Source organism: Wasmannia auropunctata, unplaced genomic scaffold (assembly GCF_000956235.1).
Source record: "Wasmannia auropunctata unplaced genomic scaffold, wasmannia.A_1.0 LD335709.1, whole genome shotgun sequence".
NCBI classification, from domain to species: Eukaryota; Metazoa; Arthropoda; class Insecta; order Hymenoptera; family Formicidae; genus Wasmannia; species Wasmannia auropunctata.
Window position 1 is genome coordinate 481,348 of NW_012027181.1, and position 24,564 is coordinate 505,911.

Here is a 24,564-nt window from a genome sequence, read left to right on the forward strand (position 1 = left end):
TATATATATATATATATATATATATTGGATCACCAAATAAATTCTCGTCTTGCTCGATTTAGTTTCGCGTTTAATGCCGCTATTTACCCAAGCCGTTGTTGCATGATAATTGCGGCACGACCCGACGACGTGTTCCGCCGATGCCGTAATTCCAGACATCGGCAAACGCGATCGCTAATCGTACAATTATTGTCCGTTCGTTTTATTGGCACATACGATGAATATGCAGCTGCATATCCGAAAAATCAATACAATAATAATAATAAAGCGATATATTTCTATCGAATGTACAGATTTTTCTTTAGCGGAATTTTTGGAACGTCCAATAATTGAAGTTTATCCCGATTAAATATTGAATCCAAAAGTGTTAATAAAATAAAAATGGTAGATTTTTTCCTCTCCCTCTATCCGTCTATCTATCGATATTTATATCTATCTAACTATCTTTAACTGCAGTTAGATGACGTCAATCGATCGTCCTTGCTGGCATATTTTTTGTCTGATACGAAAAATGGTCACTGTGATATTCAGTTGATCTTTTTTTTCAGAGACACAGTCACGAAACCATCGCTGCAACTAACCGTGTTGATCAATTCAATTGTTACCGTTTAGTCAAGTCTTTATGGTACTTGAACAAAGTTTTATATGCGCGACTAGATATAAGCGGTCAGAATGTAAAGAAAGTTTTACAACTGTGCGCGTCGTATAGAAATATTTATTTCGATGTTTCCTCGCGCTATACCTAGCGTCACGTGAAATATTTAAATAATTATTCTTCGACATTACAGTTTTAATGCTGCTTTGTCTCGCAAATACTTCACATTCGCGATTACTGCTACGTTGATCGACGTTAAAATTTTAACTTGAAGAAATTGATCGGTTCTCGTTCGTGTCACTGCAGTGTGTCATCTGGCATCTGCCCGCGGTTCATTATCCTGCGTTGCGATATGAAAAATCGATACGGGGCATCGATATAAGCAGATCCTAATGCAGGCGCGTAAATATTTTCACTACGCTGAAAGCAGAGGGAATATTGCAAGCGTAAACATTTTCCCCGTTACCTGCGAAAGCAACGTAGATACTTAGCCTTAAACGCATGTCGGCGTGTATAAGCGATGACGGAAGTTCGGGAGAGAAACATAAACCGAACGGGAAGAAGCCTTGTAACAAGAATGGAGAAGAATACCTATCGATCCGGACCAATTATTTGTTTCCCCAATCCCATTAGCGAACGCAAACGAACGGGGGAGAGAGAAAGGTAGAGACGAAAAATTCCCTCTTTTTTCGCAATTATATATTATACTTTGTATCTCTCTCTCTCTCTCTCTTTCTCCCTCCCATTCTCTTTGGCCAGAAAGGCTTCCAAGTTTTTCATTCACTTACGTGGTTCGTCGACGTCGCCGAGCAGAACTTCCGCCACGACGAACCGGGCCAGCAAGCTCATCAGCAAAAGCATCCTCTCCATTGTAAGCGGAATGAATCCTTGCCTCTCTCTCTCTCTCTATCCCCCTCTCTCGCCCCGCCCCCTCGTGCAGATACACCGTCGTCCTCCTCCTTAAATCCCGCGCTTAAGTGGGAGCCGACGCGGCTGATAACTTTCAATGAGACGAGAGCGATCCCCCACCGGTGATCCGTCAGGTCATCCGGAATCTCGGCTCTAACGGGCGCATCTCGTCATAAGAAACGAGCGACGCGGGGGATGATCCGTCGCATCGATCTGTGTGACCCTCCCCCTCCCCGCTGAGGCGAGCGGAGCCGGTCCTCCAGCCGGCCGATTTTCACCGGCGATGGGGAAAAGGCACAGGGATCTCCTCCCCCTCCCGTCCCAATAAGACGACCGATGTACACTCTTAACGGTAACGAGCGACGGTGACGACGACGGCGGAGGGTCCCGACCTGCGCGCTTTGAGAGGAGGCTTAAGTGCAGTTGACGGAGCACGCGAGGCACTTCGCCGGTAGACTCCCGACGTAAAACTGCGGTATATTATAAGTAAGTCGCGCAGCTCCTTAAAGGGCTCCGCGCGCGATTACGCGCGTTATTTATATGTACGCAAACTCCCGCAAACGCCGGTCTCTCCTAACGGGGTTACCCGATCGGGTAATTGTACATCCTCGCACAGTCTATTGGCGTTTCACTTCATACACCACTAAGCCTCACACGCGCGCGGCCACGAATGACCCATCAGCCCCCACACACACGTCGTGTCTCACCTCCGTCATCGGGGCACGTTGGCGTTAATGACGTAATGATGTTTTTCGAGAACGTGGGACGGAAAAATATCGATATCGAGGCTCGGGATGAGCTTGCGTTCGCCGCGTTCGACGCCACGTCGAGCGTTAACGGATGCAATTAACACGCCGTCGTGCCCCGCGCACGAAAAACATTTCGCGTTGCACACTTTGGTATATCGGGGATTATTACCGCCCACCGTCCTCCGTGCATGCTTCCTTCGTCCCCCGCAAAATTCACGCTTCGCCGCTTGCAATAATTATAGGCGCGAACGTGTTGCGGAAAGGTAAACGCGTTCGGGCGGCAAACGCCGAAGTGCAGTTTGGCATCTCCAGTCACCTCGTCGGCAGACTTACTTCAAGTCGATTATCCCGATAGTCGTGATTTCAGGTACGAGTGCGAAAATTATCGATCATCTGGGAAGATTCGTCTAGCTTCATAATATTATCTCTATCTTAGTCGCGAAAAAATAATATCTCTCGTCCCTTCTCGAGGAAAGAACGCCCGAGCCGCCGCATGATTCCGTGATACCAGATCGCCAACCTCGGGTCAGCGGCCGACGGTGGCGAACTCGTGCCAAGTCTCCTCCGGGAGACACGTTCCTATATACGGTGCACCCTGGCGTGACGAGGGTGGTCCGTCCACTTTCGCTGTCGCGGAAGTCCACTTTCACCCGATCTCGGCGGACCGGATCTCGCTCCCGCGGGAGATCGGGGTCCAATCGGCGTTCCCAACCGATCCCGAGCGGGTTCTCGGGAGAAACGCGAAACCCCTTGCTCAAGGTGGAAGGCGCGCTCACTGCTGCGTTGCGGCAGGCCTACTGACGGTACCGTCGGAGCTTTCGGCTCGGCTCGGCGCGACTCGTGCGGCTCCGTCACCCTCCGGTGCGGCGGCCGCTTAAAGCGCCCGCCGATCACTTTTCATCCCCTTCGCGCCCGCGCCCCGGCCCCGTCCTACTCCACTGCGCGCAGTTCCCTCCCTCCCGGAACTGCCCGACACTTCGCGAATCGGTTGAACGTTAGAAAACGACTGCCGCGTCGCTCGCTGAAAACGCTGAGACCGCGAGACGATACGGAACAAAGGGAACGCGGGTCGTTTGTGTTTAGCTTGTAGCTCGGAACGTGAGAAATAAGGGTTAAAAGTATACGGGGGGGAGAAGGGGGGCGAAGTAATCTGTACGCCAACGACGAATGAAGAAAATCCTGAGATGTACAGATAGAATTATAAAAGTATTATATAAAATGAATTCGGTAAGCTTATTCGGTAAGCGAAAACTCAAGTCTAATAATCTCTAATAATATCACGAATAAATTAAAGAATTATACTCTCGCATTTTTTAAATTTAATCTTTATCTCTTTAAAAGAAAATATTTAATTTTAATGTCTTTTCTTTTTATAATATATCCAAGGTCATGACACGATATCGCTTTTCAAAGCGTGTTATATAATCATTTCTTGAAATGCGAAAACGTTACTCGAGCAATTCCTTGTCATTTTGTATTAAAAAGAGGATTATGTCAAACACACGTGGACGTAGGTGGATTACGAGCGATACAAAGCATTTTGCAACTCTCTGCGTTTCACGCATAATGACAACTGCACGACTAGCCGAAACGGCGCGGTGTGCTGCGTTCTGGTGCGTCTGACCAACTACGCCCGCGACTACTTCGCGTCTCTCTCTTGATTGACTAAAACTACTTGCATACAGATTTTGAATTTCAGAGAGGAAATATTGGACTAAAGTTGTTTCGTAAATATTGAAAGAGAAAATTATTTAAACAGAGACAAATTATATTAGGAGTAAGATAGCCATTACAAATCTGCTAATTCCACAGTATATATTATAATATGTATTAAATAAGTAGCGACATTATATCTACGATAAATAAATATTATAGATTAAAACATTAAGATGATAGCAGTTAATTAAATAAAAAAATATACGCATTATATATATATATATATATATATATATATATAAATAAAATTAAAAAATTAGAATGTGCCCACAAATATTACTTTATTACGATTTTTTTTCCTGCCAGTTAATTCCTCATATCCACGCATCCCGATTTACTGCACGCAGTTTTTTTTACATGCGCTTTGTGTTGCAGTAAAATAAAAAAACAATTCAAGAAAAATGACAACTGCCAATGCATAAAAGCGCGAGTATTAAAAACTAAAAATTGAATTACAGAACAAGCCGGATTTAATTCGTGCACCCCGCGGGCAGTGAAAGTGATTTACGTGTACGTCGGCTAACCGAAAAAATCACACATGTGTACACGCGTGAAACGTATGCATCGCATTGGCATGGACATTTAAAATTCGGGGACATAACTGGAAAAACGTGAACTGTTAACTCTTTGTCAGCTGCCCCTTTTATCTTTATTTAAAAATTTTACAAAATTTGTATTGCAACAATCCTAAAATGGTTCAACTCCCGAAATTACCTCGTGTCAATAAAATTTTTCAAAAACATCGCAATATCGCGAGCTTATAATTGTGCAATAACGCTAAGCGTCATGTTTATATATGTATAATACATGCAACATGTATCGAGTAGCCATGCCAGCATTTACCATAATTATAGTGTATTCACTAAAAGCGCAGGTGCGCAATAAGGTGTACTCAAGACGAAAGTTTATTGCCTCCGCAACAAGTTTCTAGAACGCTATTGTAGAACGATGATTCGCTCGTGATATTACACTTGCCGAAATGAGAATAGTCCGAAATACCTGAATATTATCTCAATACCGCAATGAAACATTGCTATTTGTCTCATGGTTACAATGCCCAGTAATATGGGCATTGCATTCAAGATATTTTGTACAATTATTGCTGGTTTCTCACTGAACAGAGAACTGAAGATTAGTGGAAGAAGAAGCGTATGTAAGCGTTACATTATAATTAAGTTTAGCATTTTAAGTTTTTATAATATTGACATATCCGTTATGCAATACTAAAGATCAATCTTGATTGATTTTAATAAATTTTAAATTTATTTCTAATATTTCTAATATTTCAATAAGTGCGTGAGAACACGAGCGATACCAATTCTGATCGATTAACGAAGATTAGCGATAAAAAGAGAAATCTTTGAGAAGTCTTTGATATCTTCATAAATGCTGTATTTTTTTTGCTAATAAAACTGCAAGTTAAAGAATAAATTCTTATCAGTAGTTCTCTCCCCTCTCCTTTGTATGTGTCATAGATCTTCATTAGGTAATTATCCGTTGTTATCTTTCCGAACATAATTCTCCTGAAGTTGTCAAAATAATCGGCAGCGGAGTTGGCCTCTTCACACCGCGAACTTTCCGATAGTTGTACTTCGCGGTGTGATATAATACCTAGTACATTGCCGGAACGTAAAGCACCCGAGTAAGATATTGCGAATCATCGCGCGTCGTTAATTCCCTTTTAGTGCGGCAGCGAAATTTAATTAGGAATTTTTATCCGAAAGATGATGTAATAGTCGCCGTACAATTGCGCATACAGATCGACCAAGACTTTAAATTCACTCACTATTAAGTATTCACTTGCTTTTGCAACATTTTTAAATGCTATCAGCCACTATCGTTATCGTACATAAAAAACTAGAACGCAGTACAGTTGCGCATAGAGATCGACCAAGACTTTAAATTCACTCACTATTAAGTATTCACTTGCTTTTGCAAAATTTTTAAATGCTATCAGCCACTATCGTTATCGTACATAAAAGAATAGAACGCAGTACAGTGCAAAAGTACGCTAATTCAAATTACGTTGATGCAATTTTTTATAAATTTCAAATATTTTTTAATAAGTGTGTGAGAACGAACGAGACTGATTAGTTAGTTGGTAATTAACGAAAATTAGACAAGAAGAGAAATCTTTGAAAAGTCTTTGATGTATTCATAAATCTTCTTCTATGTTGTGTGATATGTGTTTGTTACGAAATATATATCTTCATGATAATAGTTACATGTTTTTCAATATCAACGAGTGACTTTATAAACAACATGTTTACTACAAACTATTTACTTTAATTAGGGAGATATATTGTTTTTATCGTCGTTATTTATGCTAGTATGTATTTTAGTTCTTAACATAGAATTGTGACGCCAAGAATGATATCAAGACATTTTTATCAGCAATATATAATTTCCATTTTAATTGCAGAAATGTTTCTCTCTCTCTCTCTCTCTCTCTCTCTCTCTCTCTCTCTCTCTCTCTTGTTGACGTAAAGAAGAAGTAATAATTTATTCGTCTCATGACTGAGTTAATAGCACATTTTCAAAATAAAGAATTACATTTTAGTTGCTTTTATTAAAAATTTGATAATAATTATACCTTTACTATTAATAAGCAATTGTGTATCGTAAGTAAATTTTTTCAATTTTCTTTCACAAATGACATAAGATATACATCGTTAAGATATATATCTTACATCATTTGAGAAAGAAAATTTTAAAAATTTACTTAGAAGATATATGTGTATAATCAATATAATCAGTGCGCGTACACATACACACGTGCACATATTTTTGTGATAAGCAATAATCCATGTGCTCTCATATTACAGGAAACTTCTTCTACTTTTTCGTTCGTTTGCGCGTGTGCAATTCTCATTTCAGAAATTGTAATCCGGGTTTAGCTTCTATAATATGATAGCAGAAACTGTGTACAGAATTTTTTCAGTACACAGTATTTTAAAACTTTTTACTGTCGCAATTCAGATTTTATAATTATTTAAGATCGTTTCTTTCTTTGTAAAATTAATTTCAACGTTCACGGTAAATATACCATGCGAGCTCAAAAATAAACAGTAATAAGAACGGTATAAATATTATAACAAAAAATTCTACACGAATAATTGAGAAGAACATTTCACCCGTAATTAGACATGTTTTGAATTATTGTGGATATTTAAAAATATTTAAAATATTTAAGATATTTAAAAGTGTTGAATAATAAATTTAAAAATCAAAACGGATTTTATAATACTACTTTTACATACAGTTTTATTAGTACTATAATTGATATGCATACACATATACGTTATTTATGCATATATGCTCATAATGCCCATACTTCAAGTGCATCAAAAAACCATTATCTATTTACAGTACCATGTGTGTATTCAAATAAATGTCATTACGAAAATGATATTATTTATGATGCACGAAATGACAGTGAGGAACATATTTGAAATGGATATCAGAAATGGATATATTTAAACCTGAAACATTATTTAGCCGTCAATAATGATATAATTCTCCTTAATTATTCTTATAAAATATTATTATCAATGTTACGCAGCGTGCTGAGCTGCTCGATTAATTATCTAACACGCAATTATCTCATATTTATTATTTGATGTTTGTAATAAAAAGGATACATCAGTCAATTCTAAAGTCTATAAAAGATTAGTGAGCCAAACATTTATACATATGTATAATCTGTTTTCATTATGAAATTATTATTATCGCAAATAATTCATCGATAATTATCATATCTAATGAAAAAAGTTACAGAAAGAATGAGATAACTCTTACAATTTACAATTGCACAAATATCGTTTAATCATTCTTAACATTTCGCATAGTATCGCATACATGTCAAATCGATACAGCGACGCGCGGTTTTGCTCTTACAATTATAAAGTTTATTGTGTAAAGTTAATACGGAGCTGAGAAAAATATTACAAAAAAAAAACATTATCCATATTGCGATTAACGAACAAACAAAGCTCATAGCAAGAATAGGCCCGAGTCTTTTGAATCGTCTGGACGTATCACGATTGACAATGCCTATTATATCTAAATACGATTTAATTGTTCCAACAATGTTCCAACATTATTCCAACATTACAAAGAGCGTTACAATGAAACGCGAATGATACTTTTATATATCATTTTGCGCTGCTTAATTAACTTACAATTATATAGATGTACGTATACATGTAGTACAATATATACAAATTACGTGATAATTGTCGTGTTACGCGAGCTTGGTCAATTTTACATATATGCCGTGTGTTGTTTGCAGCATCAGAGAGCCTAGCGGAGCATGGACGATTGGAATCTGAGTTTTTTCGCAAACGTCTATTTTATAATTCGTCAGCACTTTGATTAGACCGATCTTCGTCTGATTAATGGCAAACCTCGCACCTGAAAAAAAAAAAAGAAACAGCGAGCGTTACATTTCGATATTTCTCAAGTCAAGTGTGCCTGCGTGTGTATATGTGTGCATGCGTGCATGTAAAATGAATATTATATGTGCAAGAGAGAGAAAATAATAGCACAAGCCACAAGATTTTTTTTCAATTACCGATACAGTTTCTCGGACCATCTCCGAAAGGCAGATAGTACATGGAATTCCTCTGTTCCACGTTTATCGCGCTAAATCGTTCAGGATCGAAAACCTCCGGGTCTGGATAAATATCCGGATCATTTTGAATGGCAGTTATGGGTATAATCACTTGCTGTCCCTTGCGTAGACTGATCTTGGTCCCCTCGAAAGTATAATTTTTTACAGGTTTTCTCGTGAGATGCATTACTGGTGGATATTTCCTAAGAGTCTCTGCAAAATAAGATATAAAACACTTGGCTCACAACTTATTTTCGAACAGCCGATTACCTACCGAGGGTTGACAAATATTTTGCCGAAGTTATCCCCTCTGACTTTTCAACGAGCTTATAAAAAAAAAATTGCGGCAAATTTATGAGTAATTTTGATTTCGTTGAATTACTAAATTCGAATTATTCATTTTGAAGAATAAACAAACCTTGAAAGACCTTATCCAAATAGCTCATCTTCTTGATGTCATCGTATAATATTACTCCATCACTACTGTTCAAGACTTCCTTAATCTCCTCTCGAACTGTTTCCTGAATTGATTGATTTTGCGCCAACTCGTACATTGCATAAGTCATCGTGCTAGAAGATGTCTCGAAGCCAGCCGCAAAAAATACGAACAATTGGGCAGCAAGGAACGGATCCGTTACATCTGTAAAAATAGAATATTATTTAATAATTTATTGCGGACGTACAAAATTTACATGAAAGACGAGAAAAAAAGAAAAAAAATTATATATGTTTATAAATGATGAGGCGTCGATGAGGCGTGTTGTTACAATTTTGGTTTAATGATTATTCATTTATTTGTGCTTTGGGATTAATTATATAGTATCGGATGCGATCAAGAGATCGATAAATTTAAGTATTTGAGTCCGGTCACAGTCTAAGTTTTATTCAAGTATATTATAATAAAAGTTTATTATTATTATTATACACGAGAATACGCCCGTACGTTTCAGTATCTACTAGCCGAATCATTACATTACATTTTGCCTGACCTGCCTTTCGAAAGCTTGCTTTGTCTTATCACTGTTGTGTACACATTTAAATTTTAAATAATGTTGCTCTTCCTTTTTATGCGCGTGCAATTTACAGTAATGGTTTAAGAAGTTTATTGGTATTACAATCTGGCACATTGTATTATATTGCATATATGAATAATTTGCCCAACGAACAAACGTTACAATACTGCAATTTAATAAAGCGATATTTCTGAAATCTTAAACGTCGCGCTGTTATCATTTCGCCAACGAGCCTATCTGTCTCTATTGTCGTGTGTTTGTCTTTATTGTCGTCTGTTTGTTTGACTCTGTCTACGCTTTTTATACCGCCAACAGCTGAGCGGATCAGCGAACCCGTCAGCATTAGGTATATATATAATATGGTACTTATGGTACTAATATATCTTTCCTTCTATTCTCTCGAATTTTCGACGTGAATTGAATTTTATTAAATGCAACTAGAATAGTGGCGAAGCAATCGTCACACAATGCTTACCAGAGATACAGAAAAAAGTTAAAAGCTGAATATAGGAGAAAGCTAATTATTTCATAATTATAGTCGCTTACGAAACATTACGCTATTCTGTTAGAAACGTTTTATCGAATTTTAACGAATATTCGATTATCTCTCAAGAGAGAGAATAAACGTGAGAAAAGATAATAACAAAAACACATTAAAAGAGGGAAAGTGTTCTTACTGTTAACGCCCAGCTTGTCGGGATTATCCTTGAGATCGACAAGTATATCGATGAAATCGTTGCGGCGCACATTGTTCCGCTTCCTGTGCTCTATAGCGCTCTGGGTAAGCTCCGTCATGAAGTTGACTATGTCATGATCATCCAGGATATGTCCGACATGCTTGAACAGCCACGGTAATTCCCTGAGCATGTTTCTAAAAAATACCTTAAAAGTGGAGCGGAAGATCCTACGGCCCATTGTCTGGAACTGATTATTCTCTTCTTTCAGCGCGTTCATTTCGAGGCTGAAAACGCACGATCCGATCACGTCGACGGTGTATTTGGACGTTAGATCCCGGCACTCGACGACACTATCCTTAGACACTATCTCGTGCAGATACTTCTCGAAGTGTTCGGAACAGTTCAGCAACAAGTGAAACATGTCCTTCAACTTCCCGGACGTGAAGATGGGCGAGAGCCTCATTCTTAATGGCCGCCATCTAGCAGCGTCGATCCTGAAGAGGTGCAGGGACAAGGGTTCGGCCTATAAATTATGCATCAGTGTATCAGAAAGCGGGAATTATGTTAGAAAGTTTCCTCTCAAAGTTTTCGCGTGATCAACGCCTGGTCCCGAAACTTATACGTCGGTTCAACTTTATGGAGAGAGAAAAGGAGAGAGAGAGAGAGAGACACTCTTTCCAACACTTAATTTTCCAAGTTATTTATTCGATACGTTCCAAGTTATTTAATTGATATACGCTCCAAAATAGAGAGAAAAAGAGAGAACGAATTAAAAATAATTATTTTCAATAATAACTAAAATTTTAAAATAAAACTAACTCAATAATAATTAAAATTTTTAATAAAAAAAGTAAAAAATACCTTTTCATAAACCATCGCCTGTCGATCGGCAAAGATTGCGAAATCCTTGATTAGCACCTGTTTGATGTACTCGGGATCCCTCAAGATCAGCACGGGCTTTCCTCTCACGAACACACCCACCATGGACTCTTTCGGGTATCGCTTGTAAATGTCGGTGAAGAAATCACCCAAGCACTTCTTACCCAGCATAAATTCAGTGGCATTGCCGAAGAACGGAACGGGTTTTGGCCCGTTGATTCCGCGCGACGTCCAATAGTCGAAGTCAGCGGTCAAATAATAATAAAGTAAGTATAAGATCACCACGCAGACACAGAGAATTTCGAACATGCCCGCAGCTATCATGGTCAGTTTCTGCGTACGTTCTCGACCGTATAAACTTAACGTTAACCACTTACAATGTTACGATAACAATAAATTACCAACATTTACGGAAAATAACTGACACGTGCGTGATGTCTGGCTGCGATAAAGTTAGACGGGAGAGCCTTCTCGCTACGCTGTCTTAGACGAGAATGACTCAGAATGTGTGACGGGGTTTATAACCACATCTTTGTGACTCATGAAATATTATCAAATCATTCTATTTTTGAGCGTTTTGAAGTTTTATTATCTACTGATAAATTATATGACCAATAAATTGAAACTCATGTTTCTTTTTTATATTAAAATACAAATTCTAATAAAAAAAACACAAGTTTCAATTTATTGATCATTTAATTTGTCAATAGATAACTTTAAAACGTTTGGTAATAAAATGATTTATGATTTAACAAAAAACATTGATACGAGAAGATAACGTGTTGTTTATACTGATAAATATGGGAATGAGAACGAGAAATTATCTATGTTAATTCTTATTAAGATACAGAACTTGCTTGTCATTCTCATAAGACTAAACCTACACCGATGTCGACTAAATATTTATTGTACGCCAACAAACACGAGTGCATCTCTACATATTTAGCGTGTCTTCAAGATACTTTATTATTTTATTAAAAGAACGCTAATATTATATCTTATTATTTTTATACCATGGTATCTAAATTCATACATACCTTACGAATACAATTATAGCTACCTAGCAATTTTATAAATACATATAGATATTGAATCTATTTGATATCTTCCGTTTTTTGTAGTCGTATAGCTATGTATTATAAATTATAAAATAAAATATTGCACTATATTTGCGTATCGGTGAATATATATTAGTTCGTTAGAATAGATAACTGTAAAAACTTTGCGCTAATACAGATGGCACGTGCATATTTAAAAATTTATCGGTAACGTAGAATATTATATTGTTTTTCATTTGGTGTCGTTAAAATTCATTGTTATTGATAAAAATTATTATTATTAAACAATAAGAGCTGGTAGAATTACATAACTCTCTTGATAACCCTCTGATATAATTTAGGACTTACTGTAGATAAGAGAAAGACTTTCATTAAGTTTGTAGTGTATGTCGTAAGTAGGAGTATGTTTTAAGATAAGCTAATATGCTCTGTAACTGTATGATATCTTAAGACTGTACTTATAAGACGGCGTTAAGTATATGAGTTCTACGTTGTATTTCAGTGTCGCAAGTCATAAGAATTGACCAGTCATAGTCGAATATTTTTCATATTTGACTATTATTGATCAATTTTTGTGGTTCACGGCTTACGACACCGACATACGACGTATGGTAGAATGTGCCTACACTGAGAAAAAAAATTTGTTGAAAAACGCAAAATTTCATTTTACTAAAATATTTAGTCCGATACGTTTAACTAAATTACTACAATGACACAAAATAATTTGTTATTATTATAAACAAAATATTTTTTTTATTAAACTATTTTGTTTCAACAAAATTTATCGTATTTATTAACTCAACCGTTCGATTAAAAAATACACACTATACATTATCCCCATCAGCATCATTTAGTCAACGTGATACTTGGAATTTGAACTTGGAATTGGAAATATATTATTTGCACTGTTAAATCTATAGTGTCAGTCTGAACCTTATTTAAGTCGCCACTGCTCTTACTTAATAAAGTTCTTTTTTACTAAAACAATGGAGTAAAATAATTTAAAACAGTTCAAATTTAACCCAAATTTGGGTTAAATTCTATTGTTTTCAGTTAAAAATAACTATATTGTTTTAGTTAAAAATAATTACTTATTAAGTAGGAGCAGTGGCGACTTAAATTTAGTTTGACACTATATAGATTTAATAGTGTGGATAATTAAATAACATGCAAACACAAATAAATACTAATAGTATTTCGAACAGAATAATTAAATTGAATTGGTTCAGTTAGTTCTTGATTTAAAAATTTTGATGATTGACATGAATAAACTATACCTTTTTTGTGCAACTAAATCATTGTTGAATTAACCATTTGATCAAACAACTACAAATTTAGTCCGTACAATCAATTTTTTCTCAGTGTAAAAATCAAACCGTGGATACCGCTGTAAAATCACTGTTTGTCATGTAATATGCATAATAAAGAAATATGACTTGTTTGTCATGTAACATACATAATAAAGAAATATATTTCTTTCATAGCTGTTAAATAATTTAGGAACAAGAGTTAAAAACTTTAAAAAATAACAATAAACTCGTAACACTTTGTCTACGCTCTACTCCGCGATTCTGCATTCTCATCCAGTTCAAGTGATGTTTCGCATTTATCCAGAACGAGCTGATACAAATGGACAACCGTTCGCATTGATAATAATAAGTATGATTAATTACCTTCGGAGAATCCGACTTGATCGTGGATGTTCTTGTTGCTGTGGTTGTACGTACCACAAGCGAAATGTTTAATTAAATGTCGATTCTAGAATCCCAATCTCAGGTAGAAATGAAAATATGGAAATGCAATGAGTTGCACGGCTGGTAGATACGCAAGATAGCTGAATGCACAGGTTCGGGATAAGCGCATAAAATGCACGAAGTCATTTTTTAAACTCACATAAATCTTTCCGCTGCAATCCCCTTACTAATACGTACCATACCGTTGGTATCTATACGCCCCACACCATCGCTGTCGTTATGCGGGAAATCTCAATCGATGTAAGAACGAGTCACGCAACTAACAATTACATTTTTCACACATGTGCACAATGCGGATGTCCAAAGTTTTATAAAAATACGACGCAAAGTTGCAATTATAAAACGGAATTATACAAGAATATACATTTTAGATAAGGATAATATCTTTTTTTAGGTGAAGATCACATTTAAAATAACACTGTCGTGAAAAATATTAAAAAGTACTTTCGTCTATAAAGCGTTCACACTGCTCATCTCAAAATAAATCTATGCTTTAAAATGTACTCACTCTAATTAAAAAATATTATATTCTGTATTATATTTTATATTATTATTTAATATTATATATTTTTACTTTTATATTTAATATTTTTTCTCATCTGTGTAAAATCTTCTTAATTTAAGAACACATTCAATACGTAAAGTTTATTACGAAAATAGTCTTACTGCGTAACAGAATCTCATGTATATATGTATGTATGCGTATAATAAAACCGCAGCCGACGGTATTTGCAGTCATAGTAAAATTAGTTTTTTGCAGACTTTGTATAACTCCGCGTATTAGCTTATCTTCGGCGATGGAAACACATACCAATGTCAAAATTACAATTACAAAATAGTCTATTGCTGTCATCATATAATCCGAAGATCATGCAGCATCCTTCCGCAATCAATTGCAATGTCCGTCTGTTACGGCATGTGGGATTCGTGCTCCGTGCACCGAGATTACAAGTTAAGAACACTTATATGAACACTTATATAACAGAAAATTTATAATTCGAGCAGGAAAATTTCTCTTTCGCGCGCAGCGCGTTTTATCTTAAAAGAAAGATGGGAGAGAGAAAAGGTACACATCTTTCGCAATCCGTCGTCGTATCACGTTAATGCGCCCGGCTCTCGTCGACGGCGGTTCGCCATCGGCGTTTTACGCGTTTATTTCAATTCCACGCGGTGGATACGCACGGTTAAACGGATTTCGACAATTCATTTACCGTTTGATCTGACCCGCGCATTTCAATTATATGTTTACTCTTTGTCGACGGCATTCGCCTTCCTATTGAAGCCGCGTGCAGCACACCCGCCGCGCGTCGCGTCGGCGGCGGATCGTACCGACCGACGAGGACGGGGGAAAGTCAGCGGGAACGGATGCGGTGCCGTACAATTGAATTAATCTCGATCGAACAACGCGACCTCCGAAATGAAACGGGAAATCATGTTATCGCACGTGGCGGCGTGCACAAGCATGCGCCGCGGAACAAGCGGCTCTCATTAGTTGTTATTGTTCGATCATGATTAGCAACAAAACCGCGTTGTTGCTGAATATGGTACGTTATCGTAATTATATGCCTAGGAGATTGTTGCAGCCATTCGTATATATACCCCGTGACGCAGGCGAGTACGCGGAAGCGAACGGGAGTCTTTTGAAAGAGCTGTAATAATCGAAGAACGCGCTATTTGGCGCCTACCTGCTATAGTTACCTGTGCTGCGGTTACCATAGTTACAATTTTGTAGGAACTATTCAAAAGCAATTAAATGTTCTTAAATGTACTAAATTATTCTGATTCACATATATTCTCTCGAACGTCAGAATTCTTGTGTGAACATCGCTTTATGACAAGAATGTATGACTAATATGATAGCTGAATAGATAGCTATATGTAGATTAGATAGGTATATCTATTATATTTGAAAATTTTTCTTTGACTAAATAAATAATATCGCCCGAACATCGCCCACGTATTTATGACAGGAATGTATGACTACGTTTGAATAATAGATATTTAGATTTATTTGGAAGCTTTCCTTCCGATAAGTATAAGGGCTGATGGAAAAATTAATAGAGTCGATCAAAATTCGAACTCAGAATTCTTCGTTCTCATTTCTAGTATTTATCATGCTAATATTAGGAATAAATAAATGTTCGCTCTCTTATTTATTCTGATCGTCTATTCCCTAATTGACTTTCTTATTTTCTTACAGTAATATTTGTCCTAAGAATTTTTTCAGAAGAAATAATGCGTCATCGCTAGTCTGATAGAGAACGCTAGGACTGTAGCAGTAGTTCCTCGGAATTTTGAAAATTATATGCACGAAATTCGATAATTTGTACAAAATGTACAATTATGAGAAATATTGTAAAAAAAAAATAAATTCTATTTTTTAAATAATAAGTTTCACAAATCTTGTATCGTTTTCTTTATTTTGTACTCTGTAATCGGAATGTAAAGAATTTTTCGCCTTGTTGCACTGCGCGTCCAGCAACGAAAACTTGCTCGAAGCAAGCGTCACTTTTAACGCATTTGCTGATACGAGAAAGAAAACATCAAGCCGACTTGTCCATGGTAAGTTGGAGAGCCAAGTTTCGCCTTCTTTCGAGATTCATCCGATCGGAGATTTGAATCAGGTTTGCCTGCTCGAGACGGAGAGTCCGTCTTAATTCCTGCAGCTTCCATCCCGCCTCAATCTGCTTCTCGGCTATTTGCCTCTGCAACGCGGCGACCCGCCGGTTTAAAGCGTCGTAATCCGCCCGCAGCCGATCGCCATCGCGGTCCCGATTAATCGCCGATCGATCGTAGACCGCAGAACTGCTATCTTGTTGCACCATATTTGAAGTCAACATACAGATCTTATCGTGCAGCTCGGCCAGTTGCGTCAGTGTCAATGACTGATAGCGACATATACAAATACTTTATATTAACGAGCCAGTCATTTTCGTTCTAAAAATTATGTTGATACTAAATATTGATAGAAAAGTGACGAAGAAAAATTGTTTAGAAATAACAAAGTAATACCAATGCGAGTCCCGACACAAACTGCGCACCGCACTTTTTGTCGATTTTAAAACACAGTTCTTACATGAATCCACGAATTAAATTGACGAACAATTTAATATTTTTAATACTAACAAGCGTCTATAAGAATCCCTCTCCTGTAAAGAATTTATTATACGAAAAACAAAAAGTAGAGCGCGCAGTTTGTGTGTGGCTGTGTGGTGGATATTGTAACAATAAAAATTATTATACATACCAACATCCGTATCGGCTCGCATTGACATTACTTTGTTATTTCTAATTTATTCTTGGGAGCCTAATTTCTTTCGTTAAAAAAAAAATTTTACTTGTGTCATTTTTCTATCAGCGTGGCGATATACAGAAAATATATTTCAGCTTATTTATTACTGTGCGGATGCGGAGGAAAGTCGACGTGAGATTTAATAGATATAAAGAAGCGCGGAGCAGTAGAATGAACTCTTATCATCGCACGTACATACCTTTAACCAAGATTCAGGGTCAAAAGCTGCAAGCTCATCGCCATTATCCACACCTGCAACCTTGGTAACTTCCACACCAAGCTCCTGGGAAACGATTCATTTCCAGCGTTAATATGCAGGTCGGAAAATTCAAATTATTCCTCCTCCCCCCCTCCCCTTCAACCCCCGGATAAATCGTCAAACGGGATGCGTAACCGAATGCTATCCGTTATTAGTCTCACCGATAATTGCTTTATGTAATTCTCGTTGTCCTTCCTGCATTTGTCAAGCAGTCTCAGCAGTCTATCGAGATTCTGCACCTCGATCTCCGCGAAATAGATGTTCTCGGATAGCTTTTGCGATTCCTTTAATAGCTCCACGATAGACGGCACGGTCCAGCGCTCGATCTCGAAATCAACGTCGTCCAACGTCGTCGCCATCGCCGGTCTCGCGGGAATTTTGCCGTCCACAAATTGTACGTAATCACGCACGCGTCGCACGGCTGTGTTGTGTGTGCGCACGCGCGCGTGTGTGTGAGTGTATTCGCGAGAACAAATGCAGAACCAACTTGCAGAAATTATGTAATCAGAGTTTGTTCGCGTGTCACTTTCTATGTATCGCAAAATTCGTCACGCGTATAATATTAGCACTCAGCGCACAAAACTAACACGTGCAAGGCTATTGTTGACGTCGCGCAATTAATAGATTATAACAATTTGCGAAATGCGTTACTTTCGAGAGAGTGCCGTGAGCAAGAGCTCGTGCAAGTGCTTAACTTATTAAGACATTAGTCGGACTAATTACCGGCTATGAATAAGGAAACGACAGTTTTTAACGCGGAGCGATAAAAACTGTCGGAGTGTGACGAAACAGTTGAAAAAGTTTTTTTTTACGCAAGTTTTTTACCGTCATATTGCTTTTCAATTTGCTTCCTCAGTAATTCATTCGCCTTAACGAAGTCGCCGCATTCATCCGGTTTAATCGCGCCAGCCTCTGGAATTACAAAGATGTCTTTCCTTTAATGCGAAATGCGCGGCGCCGACGAGATTCAATGAGAGAAAGACTCGCCGAAAACCACGCCGAATGAATGAAACGCATTACACGACTAAATTATGTCCATTGATTTAAAACGCACGGCCGCGCTAAATATATTTCAATAATATATCGAAGAGGCCATACGAACCTACGGCAGATGGGACACGCTCAGGATAAGCTTTTATTTCGTCCGGCCGCGCTTTCAATCGACCCAGTTCTAATTCGAGACCGTCATTGATCATTTTTAATTTATTATTCTCTTCCGCCGCGCGTCTTAAATCTTCTCTCGCCTTGTCCATCTCGATCATCAATTTCGCCAATTCATTTTCAAGCCTGTCGATATCGTCCACATCCCCTATAAAGTCGCCTCTCGATTTCTCGATATTCTCTTTTAATTTATTGATCTCATCCCGCGCCCTTCTTAGCTCATCCCGCAATTTCTCGTTTTCTGCCATTAACTTCTCTAAATCCTGCCGCTCTTTATCAAGATCCGCCCTCGCCAAATCATTTTTTTCAGCCTCGATCCTCCGTATAGCTAATGCTCGCTCTTTCGAGGCGGCCAATTCGATTGTCAGTCGTTCGTTGTCCGCCATGCATCTATTTAAATCCTCCCGCAGTTTGGCCAGGGCGTCCTTCAGGGCGTTCAATTCCGTCAGGACGATACTCCTGCCCGCTCTCTCCGCGTTCAGCTCGTTAATCAAGTCATCGAGCTGCGCACGTGCGTCGTCGGCGCGAGCCTGGGAAATCGCGGCCTGAGCCTTCACGTCGCCCGCCTCTCTCTCAAGCCGTTCTTTTTCAACAAGCTGTCCGTCCAGAAATTTAATCTTCGTTTCGGCATCGCCGAGTACTTTCTTCAATTCATCGATCTCCGCTTTTAACTTGCCGCCACGATTCTCGGACTTATCGAGGTGGTTCTTAGCTGTCGTTAAATCCAACCTGAGGGAATCGAGTTCTGTTGCTATTTTAGTATTTTCGATTTTCAGCGTGGCGTTCTCGTTCTCCAACGCGGCATACCGTTTCTTTACGTCATTCAGCTCGTGCTTCAAACTCTCATTTTCCACACGCGTTCGATCCAGCTCCGCCTTCAGCTCCATTAATTCGCCGCTTAGAACGATCGCCTTTTTCTCAGCGGCTTCCCTCGCGGCTTTACCCGACACAACTTCTTTACCTAATCCACTCACTTCCGCTCGTAAACCGTCTAACTCACTCAGAAGTGCCTTCTTCTCCTCCTGCAGCGCGGCCGCACGATATTGCAATGCGTTCACCTTGTTCTGCGCGTCGATCGACGTCTTCTTTAAATCCTCCACTTCGCCGCTCAACCTGCCATTCGCCAATTCAAGAGCATCCAAATTCTTCCGCAGCTTTTCCAGCTCCGCGCTCGATCTATCGTTTTCCGATTGGCTAGCAGATAATTCCAATCTAATTTTTTCTGATAATACCTGTTCGGCTATCAGGCTGGACTTCAGACTTTTAATCTCGGCCCTCTGCCCGTCGCCCTCGCCTTTCAGCTTGCCAAATTCTTCCTCGAATTTCTGTCGCTCTTTCCGCAGACTCGCGTTCTCCCGTTTCAAGCCGTCGACCTCGGATATCAGCGCATCCGATTTATCTTTTAATTTGCCGCTCTCCGCCGCCAACATATTTATCCTGGATTTTAACGTGTCATTGTCCGCTCTCAAAGCCAACACCTCACTTTTCGCGCTCTCAAGTTCTGCCTTTAATGATAATACTTGACGCGACAGATTCTCCTCCTTGTCTCTCATCTTATCGTTCTCTGTTCTTAATTTAATCAATTCAGATTTCAATGTTTTGAGTTCCTCTCTCAAAGCAATGGCTTCATCCGTAACCTTCGTCAGTTCCTTCTGCGCCATTTCCTTAGCAGATTTTTCGGCGAACGAAGACCGATTTAGTCCTTCCATAAGATTTTTAAGCTCCGCGATCTCCCTGTCGAGCTTAATCTTCTCATTTCTAAGATTCGTTATCTCCTTCTCTAACGCCTGATGCCCAACCTGTGAATTTCAATGTGATTATTATCAACGGCACAGAAGAAGTTACAGGTGGAATACGTAACTAATTATCTTTACCTTACAGACGTTTAAAGCTCCCTTTGTCTTTTCGTTCTCGACGGATAACTTATCTACGTCCATCTTAAGCTTGTAATTTTCCAACTTCCAATATTCAATATCTTCCTTCGCTTTAGATAATTGCGATTGAAGATCAGATATAGCCGGTCTTAAATTATTAATCTCGCTCGTCATCTCGGCGTTCGCGGCCCTCAGGTTCAACGATTCTTTGCCGAGATCCAGCAGCTCCCTCTTGAGGGCGTCCCTCTCTTCTCTCAGGGCATGATTTTGCACCTTCATCTCGTCGATCTTCGAGATCAAATTTTTCATCTCGTTCTTCAACGCCGCTAATTCCTCCTGAATGTTTCGTTTAGCGGTAGTTTCTGCACTTAGATCTAGTTTCAGTTTGCTTAGCTGTTCATTTGTAACTTTCAGTTTGTTATTTAAACCGGTCACTTCCTGCCGCAAATCTGCAACTTCGCTATTTGCCCTCGTCAATTTATTACCCGTGTTATCTATTTCCTTTTTCAAAGTTTCTATTTCGGACAATAATTTCGTTACTCCTTCCTTGCCATCATCCACCTCTTGTAACAATTTTCTGTTCTCCGATTTCAACTTTGCCATTTCGCTCTGCAAAGTATTGAAGTCCACGAGCAGCTTGTTATTATTTACATTAGCCTTCTCCAATTCTTCTGTAAGAACTCCATTCTCGACTTTAAATTTGTTCAATTGTTTCTTTGCGTCGTCTAACGCTACATTTGTCCTAGACAAGTCGTCCTTAAGAAGGCCATTCTCGGATTTCAGCTTGTCTCTTTCAGTCGTCAGATTGTTCCTTTCGGTTTTAACAACAGCACTCTCGTCCCTCAGTTTATCGTTTTCAACCTTTAATTTATCCATCTCTTTCAGCAGTCTATCGAGATCGTCCTTCAATGCAACCCCTTTGGATTTTAATTGATCCGTCTCCGCCACTCGCCTCTCCAATTCGTCCCTTAAATGCTTATTCTCGGATAATAATTGATCTATCTTTGCCTTAATATCATTATTTTCTCCTCTCGAAGATTCCAGTTTCTTAATCATGTTATCAAGATTGTTTTTCAAAGCAACATTTTCTTCCTTAAGTTCGTTAGTCTCCAATTTAGCATTTTCCAATGTCTCCTTCAAGAATTCATTTTCAGCCCCGAGACTATGCAAATCGCCCCTCATGCCCTCGAGCTCTTTTTGCGCCACTTGAAATTTTTCCTCCCCGAGACGCAGGTCAACGTTCAACTTATCGATCTCGCTCCTCAGCTCGTCACCATCCCCCCTCGCGCCCCGCAATTCCTCCTGCGTTTTTCGAATTTCCTTGTCTAACGATGCATTCGCAATGTTTAATTCGTCGCGCTCGGATCTCATTGTCTCGACGCGCGCCTGCAGTTCATTTATACGACGGTCTCTCTCGGCCACCTTGCCCCGTATCTGCCCCAGCTCATCGAGAAGTTCCTTTTTCTCCGTCTCAAGATTATACAGCTGGGACCTCATATCTTCGATCTCGCTCTGCAACTTACTCGCGCCCAGCTCCGACTGCCGCAGGCTCTTGAGAAGCTTCGTAATCTGCGAACAAACATCCAATTGTCATGAATATACTACTACTGCGGAGTTGGACAAATATAAACATTCTCTGGCATTTGTCTAGCCCCGACGAAACAGGGATCTACGTGTCGGCATAAAACATTCATGACTCTTAACGTATCGCACGCGCGTGACCGACTATATATATGAGCGGTTTTACAAAACGCGGAGAAAAATAAAGAGTGGTAAAACCTTAACGTCAGGTTCCTCTTCCCTCATCTCGGCCGTCTCGTCCGTCACGATCGCGGTCACCTGATCCAGATCTAACTCCGCGGCTCTCTGTCGCTCGAGCTCGCTTTGCAGAGCCTCCGCGTAAGCCGTCTTCTCGTCCAAACGCGTCTTCAATTCGGCCAGGAGCGTCTTGCAATTACGAAGCTGACTTAGCAGCGTCGGCATGTCCGCTTCTTCCTCGTCTGTTGGCAGGCGCTCCTCCTCTATTCGCAACAGATCTTCGTAGGTCCTTGATAGATCCACCTGAATTGATCTCTCAACCACGGACACCTGTTGATCGGCCTTCTGACCATCTTTCATTAACTCACGAAGCTTCGCCCTCAAACGATTTAATGCCGCGCAGGAAGTATCCTCCTCGGCTTCCACCAGCTTCAGCTTCAGATGCGATATCGTGTCTCGCATTCTGTCACGGTATCAACAGTTTGCACGTTAATTATATTGGCGTACCGCATTTAATGAAGATAGATGATTTTCAAGGAAATATCGCGGACCGACGAACTGTGATTAATCTCCTTTTAAAGCTGTACAACTTGGCCGAGCATAAAACAGAAGCCTGTTCTTACCATTACGATAATTCCCGAACGATTAATTTGGTATTAATTTTATAGGAGCTTCTCTCTTTTTTTTTTTTAGCATTTTCCTTTCGCTTATTGCTCAATTATTCTCTCGTCTACCGAAGCGATATGCGGAAAGGGTGCAGAGAAAGAGAAGGGGACGGAGAGAGAGAAAGAGAGGGAAAGACTCATTAAACTGTCTTAGCGAAATTTCATAGTCAATAGGTATTATATACTGTTTTTTCTCGGCGGCAAAACGATCTCTCAGAGCTGCTATTTTCTCCCTCACGTATTTAACTTTTTCGCACGGATCGTCGCAGCAATCTCGTTCGGCGAGGCTCTCCCCGAGGTTGTGAACTTTTTCCGCCAGTTCCTCATTTGCATTCTGCAGCCTTTCGTTTTCCTCGCGGTAATGCACGAGTAAGGGATCAGTGCCCAATACCCTGTCGGGCTTCACACCTACATATGGAAATTATTTGACCGCCCGAAATATGTATATTCGGGCACTCTCCTTTATATGACTAAGAAAACACAGGATCTCCCGCGGCGAGCTGTGCGCGCATCGGGTGCAGAGCCACAAGAAAGTGGAAGAACGTGAAAACAAAAATAGCCATTGATGTATTTATCGGAAAATCGTTTAATTTTGCAACACAAATATTTTTATTTAATATTTCGCAAAATATCTGAAATTGATATAAGATAAATTTCATTGTGCAGAACTATACCGTACAACAAGTGGAACACGGAGCATCGGGAAAAGCGTCGCGCTAAAATTATTCTCCGTGCATATATAAATACTTAAACGGCTATTTCTTATAAAATTTGCTATACCCGTATTATATAACGAGATATAAGGAGAAGGAAGATTCGGCTATGAAGTGGAGCATCGATACCGAATGATCGTAGAGCTTGTTTCAGAGACCTATTTTCGCTCTCGAGCTGCAGCCGCTCCATCCGCCATTTCTTCATCTGGCACTTCATTACCGTCAGCTTTCGCAGGGCGAACGGCAGATCGTAGATCTCCGATTCCTTGGAATTGTCGCTGAAGGGGTTGTATTCGCAGCAGCAGCACGGCTCTTGCGGCGGCAATTCGATCGGTTTCGGCGGCCGCGGCGCGTGGCAGCCGCACAAACAATACGGCGGTGCGTATCGATCGTCCATGACCTGGTGCAATTTCGTGGACGCACGTTTAATCCCTCCGCATGACGTACGTTCCACGGCGCGAATTTAACTCCTCCTGAAAATGCCCTCGCAGTCATTACGACACGCACTCTCCCGGGGGTGGAGAAGCTCGTCGCTTGAAAAAAAAATTGTGTAAAAGTTACTCGAAATCCAGCGCGCCACTCTTCTTCTGTATTATAGTACACACCTCTAACATTATCGGGATGGGGAAGCGAGTTATTTATGACTCGGGTCAATTCATAGATAACCCGCGGTAATGGAGTGCGCTATCATTGTTCCGCAAAAACGCTTCGCCGGGATAAAAATCTTTTTATGCATGGAGATACGAGGTCGCGCGCGGAAACTCGTGAAACGTCAGTCATATTTTTGGTATACTATTCCCGGCGAGTTTGACATATAACTCGACGGCATCGACAGGCGTGATCGATATAACTCGATTTAATATAACGTCGAGTTAAACTT

At 39.6% G+C, this 24,564-nt stretch overlaps 3 protein-coding genes across 5 annotated transcripts in view; all 3 read right to left on the minus strand.

Annotated features, from left to right (window-relative positions):
- Positions 1–1,465, minus strand: part of LOC105456331 (hemicentin-2-like) — a 36,213-nt gene extending 34,748 nt beyond the window's left edge. The window contains exon 1 of the mRNA XM_011700284.1: positions 1,384–1,465. Coding sequence (XP_011698586.1) covers positions 1,384–1,465 — 82 coding nt within the window. The remainder of the gene's footprint in view (positions 1–1,383) is intronic.
- A 5,745-nt stretch (positions 1,466–7,210) lies between these two features.
- On the minus strand, positions 7,211–11,654 carry LOC105456332 (cytochrome P450 6a2-like). Its single transcript, XM_011700285.1, has 5 exons — positions 11,133–11,654; positions 10,272–10,794; positions 9,000–9,221; positions 8,543–8,794; positions 7,211–8,382 (listed from the first exon to the last, which is right to left on the minus strand). Exons 1-5 carry the CDS (start codon positions 11,472–11,474, stop codon positions 8,213–8,215), a joined length of 1,509 nt encoding a protein of 502 aa, XP_011698587.1. The 5' UTR covers positions 11,475–11,654; the 3' UTR covers positions 7,211–8,212.
- A 4,709-nt stretch (positions 11,655–16,363) lies between these two features.
- Positions 16,364–24,480, minus strand: LOC105456333 (myosin heavy chain, skeletal muscle-like). 3 transcript variants are annotated; one of them, XM_011700288.1, is made up of 10 exons: positions 24,290–24,480; positions 23,814–24,157; positions 23,157–23,379; positions 22,328–22,769; positions 20,549–22,117; positions 18,616–20,473; positions 18,339–18,425; positions 17,675–17,934; positions 17,454–17,537; positions 16,364–16,847 (listed from the first exon to the last, which is right to left on the minus strand). In XM_011700288.1, exons 2-10 carry the CDS (start codon positions 24,079–24,081, stop codon positions 16,506–16,508), a joined length of 5,133 nt encoding a protein of 1,710 aa, XP_011698590.1. In that variant the 5' UTR covers positions 24,082–24,157; positions 24,290–24,480; the 3' UTR covers positions 16,364–16,505. The 3 variants fall into 3 exon arrangements, with proteins under 3 accessions (XP_011698590.1, XP_011698589.1, XP_011698588.1); XM_011700287.1 differs by having other exon boundaries at positions 23,814–24,217; XM_011700286.1 differs by having other exon boundaries at positions 24,246–24,480.
- Positions 24,481–24,564: the final 84 nt, after the last annotated feature.